The sequence below is a fragment of the Corvus brachyrhynchos genome, unplaced genomic scaffold (genome assembly GCF_000691975.1).
Source record: "Corvus brachyrhynchos isolate BGI_N302 unplaced genomic scaffold, ASM69197v1 scaffold158, whole genome shotgun sequence".
Taxonomy (NCBI): domain Eukaryota; kingdom Metazoa; phylum Chordata; class Aves; order Passeriformes; family Corvidae; genus Corvus; species Corvus brachyrhynchos.
In genome coordinates this window covers 1,319,634-1,321,495 of record NW_008239756.1, presented here as the reverse complement: position 1 = coordinate 1,321,495, position 1,862 = coordinate 1,319,634, and the positions used below count along the sequence as shown (strand labels likewise).

Genomic DNA, 1,862 nt, shown 5'->3' with positions numbered 1-1,862 from the left:
CGTAGAGCCGCGACCCCCACCTCGGACAGAGGCCCGAGACGGGACGCTGAGGGGTCCCTGTCCCGAGTGAGCTGGGGGGACGCCGAGGGGTCTCTATACCCCTGCTCCAGGGACACTGAGGGGATCCTGTCCTGTGCTGAGGCTTGGAGGGACTTCGGTGGGATGAGGGTCCACAGGGCTTTCCTTGCCCTGGGAACACCTACAGGACCCTTCCTGACGTGAGGGGACCCTGTGCTGAGACATACTGTGAGCGACCTGCTGTGGGGTGGAGGGCATTGAGGGCTCCCTGACCTGGAAACACCAAGGGACCACCTGTGACACGAGGGGACACTGGTAACTACAAGCTTCAACGGAGACTTTGAGGGACTCGCTGTGGGATGGGGAACACTGAGGGGTGCTTGCCTTGGGGCCACTAAGAAAGACACCATGAATTAGGGGTTTGATCCCCCCACACCTCAGAGCAGCTGCCCCATGACCCGGCCTCATCCCTGGGGCATGTGGTGCGATCAGACTCAGAAAAAGAGGGTGGCAGTGGAAGGTGTCCGGAGCACAGTGAGGGAGACATGCCCTGCTCCCATGGGTAAACTGCTGAGCTGATGATGGGGCCCTCTGGCACTGGTCACCCTAAAGGTCCCAGATGCATCTTGGTGCTGACAGAAAGGTGTTCGATGCCACTCTTGTACAGTCTTCACTGAAGTTTTACATTTAATGGAAGTCCAGATCTGTAGCAGAATTTCCATTCCGGCACAAAGATTGCCAAAATCAATGTTGCAATGTGACATTATGAGAGAAAAAATGCACGTAGCTTCTGTGATTTCCTCTGGATGTAGGCAATTTATGGTCTTGGGCTTGATTTTTCAGAAGGGAAGATTGTTCTTCTCCCTTACCTTGGCCTCTAGCTCAGATGCCAAGTCTGAAGGAGCAATTCTCCAATAATTGCTGATAACATGCCCCAGACTCCTGTTTTTGAGGATCGTGGCTGCTTGGCCATCATCCAGGAGCAAAACTGGTGGTTCTGAAAGGAGGAAAAACTGTGATGTATCAAGGGACAGACTGATTCTTTGAGAGCCTGTTCAAAGAAAGAGCTATGTTTTCTCCTTTCCTCGTCCATATTTCCTTTGCAATCACTTCTAAAAGGGTTTCTAAGTGAGCTGGAAATCAGGAGAGTGCAAGAGAGAACACCTCTCACTTTTATGCACGGTGTGCCCCAGGAGGGGAAGGAGCAATGCCCTCGATGGGCTCTGGTTCTCTGAAGCATTTTGAGCCTGTTCACCAGAGCCCATCCCAGGCTTGTGGCTGTGTTTAGCTGCCTCGGGAAAGCTCAGTTGCTAGGGTGAGTAAATGATCTTTTCAATAGCTACACATGTTTTAAAATCAGGAATATCTCTTTTGTTTAACTTTCTATAGTTTTCATTCTAAAAGTTCACAGGTTGGCCAGAAGGAGCAGCCAAACTTCTGTGACTGGAGCAGAATCAATACACTGAATGCATGGTAACGCTGTACACAAAGATGTGTGACTCATGGCTCTGTAATGTCACACTTGTGTAATCTTTCAATGTAAACTCTTTTCCTCTAATAAAACGTCTGTAAGTGAATGATACATATATATGGGGCTGTGAGTCAGCCAAGAAAATATACTCTGATGAATTCAGAATGAATGTGAATGTTCCCTTGATAACACACCCCAAATGTCTGTGTCAGTTTATGTGCTTGTGATTTCAGCAACAGCTATAACAAAATATTTTGTTTCTAGGATATGCGACTGGACGTGTAGGTTTCGCTGAGAAGCTCCAATCGGATGCTGCCTTCCAGTAGGCACTGGAAGGACTTTGTTTATAGCCCTGCAATGGCTGTCACCAAAC

The 1,862-nt window shown here is 49.1% G+C and overlaps 1 protein-coding gene across 1 annotated transcript in view; it reads right to left on the bottom strand.

The window, feature by feature from the left end:
• KLF2 (Kruppel like factor 2) overlaps nucleotides 1-1,283 on the bottom strand; it is a 4,266-nt gene extending 2,983 nt beyond the window's left edge. Inside the window, exons 1-2 of the mRNA XM_008639990.1 lie at nucleotides 1,190-1,283; nucleotides 888-1,015 (exon numbers count right to left, since the gene is read on the bottom strand). Of these exons, the coding sequence (XP_008638212.1) occupies nucleotides 888-1,015; nucleotides 1,190-1,283 (222 nt within the window). The remainder of the gene's footprint in view (nucleotides 1-887; nucleotides 1,016-1,189) is intronic.
• Between the last annotated feature and the right edge of the window lie 579 nt (nucleotides 1,284-1,862).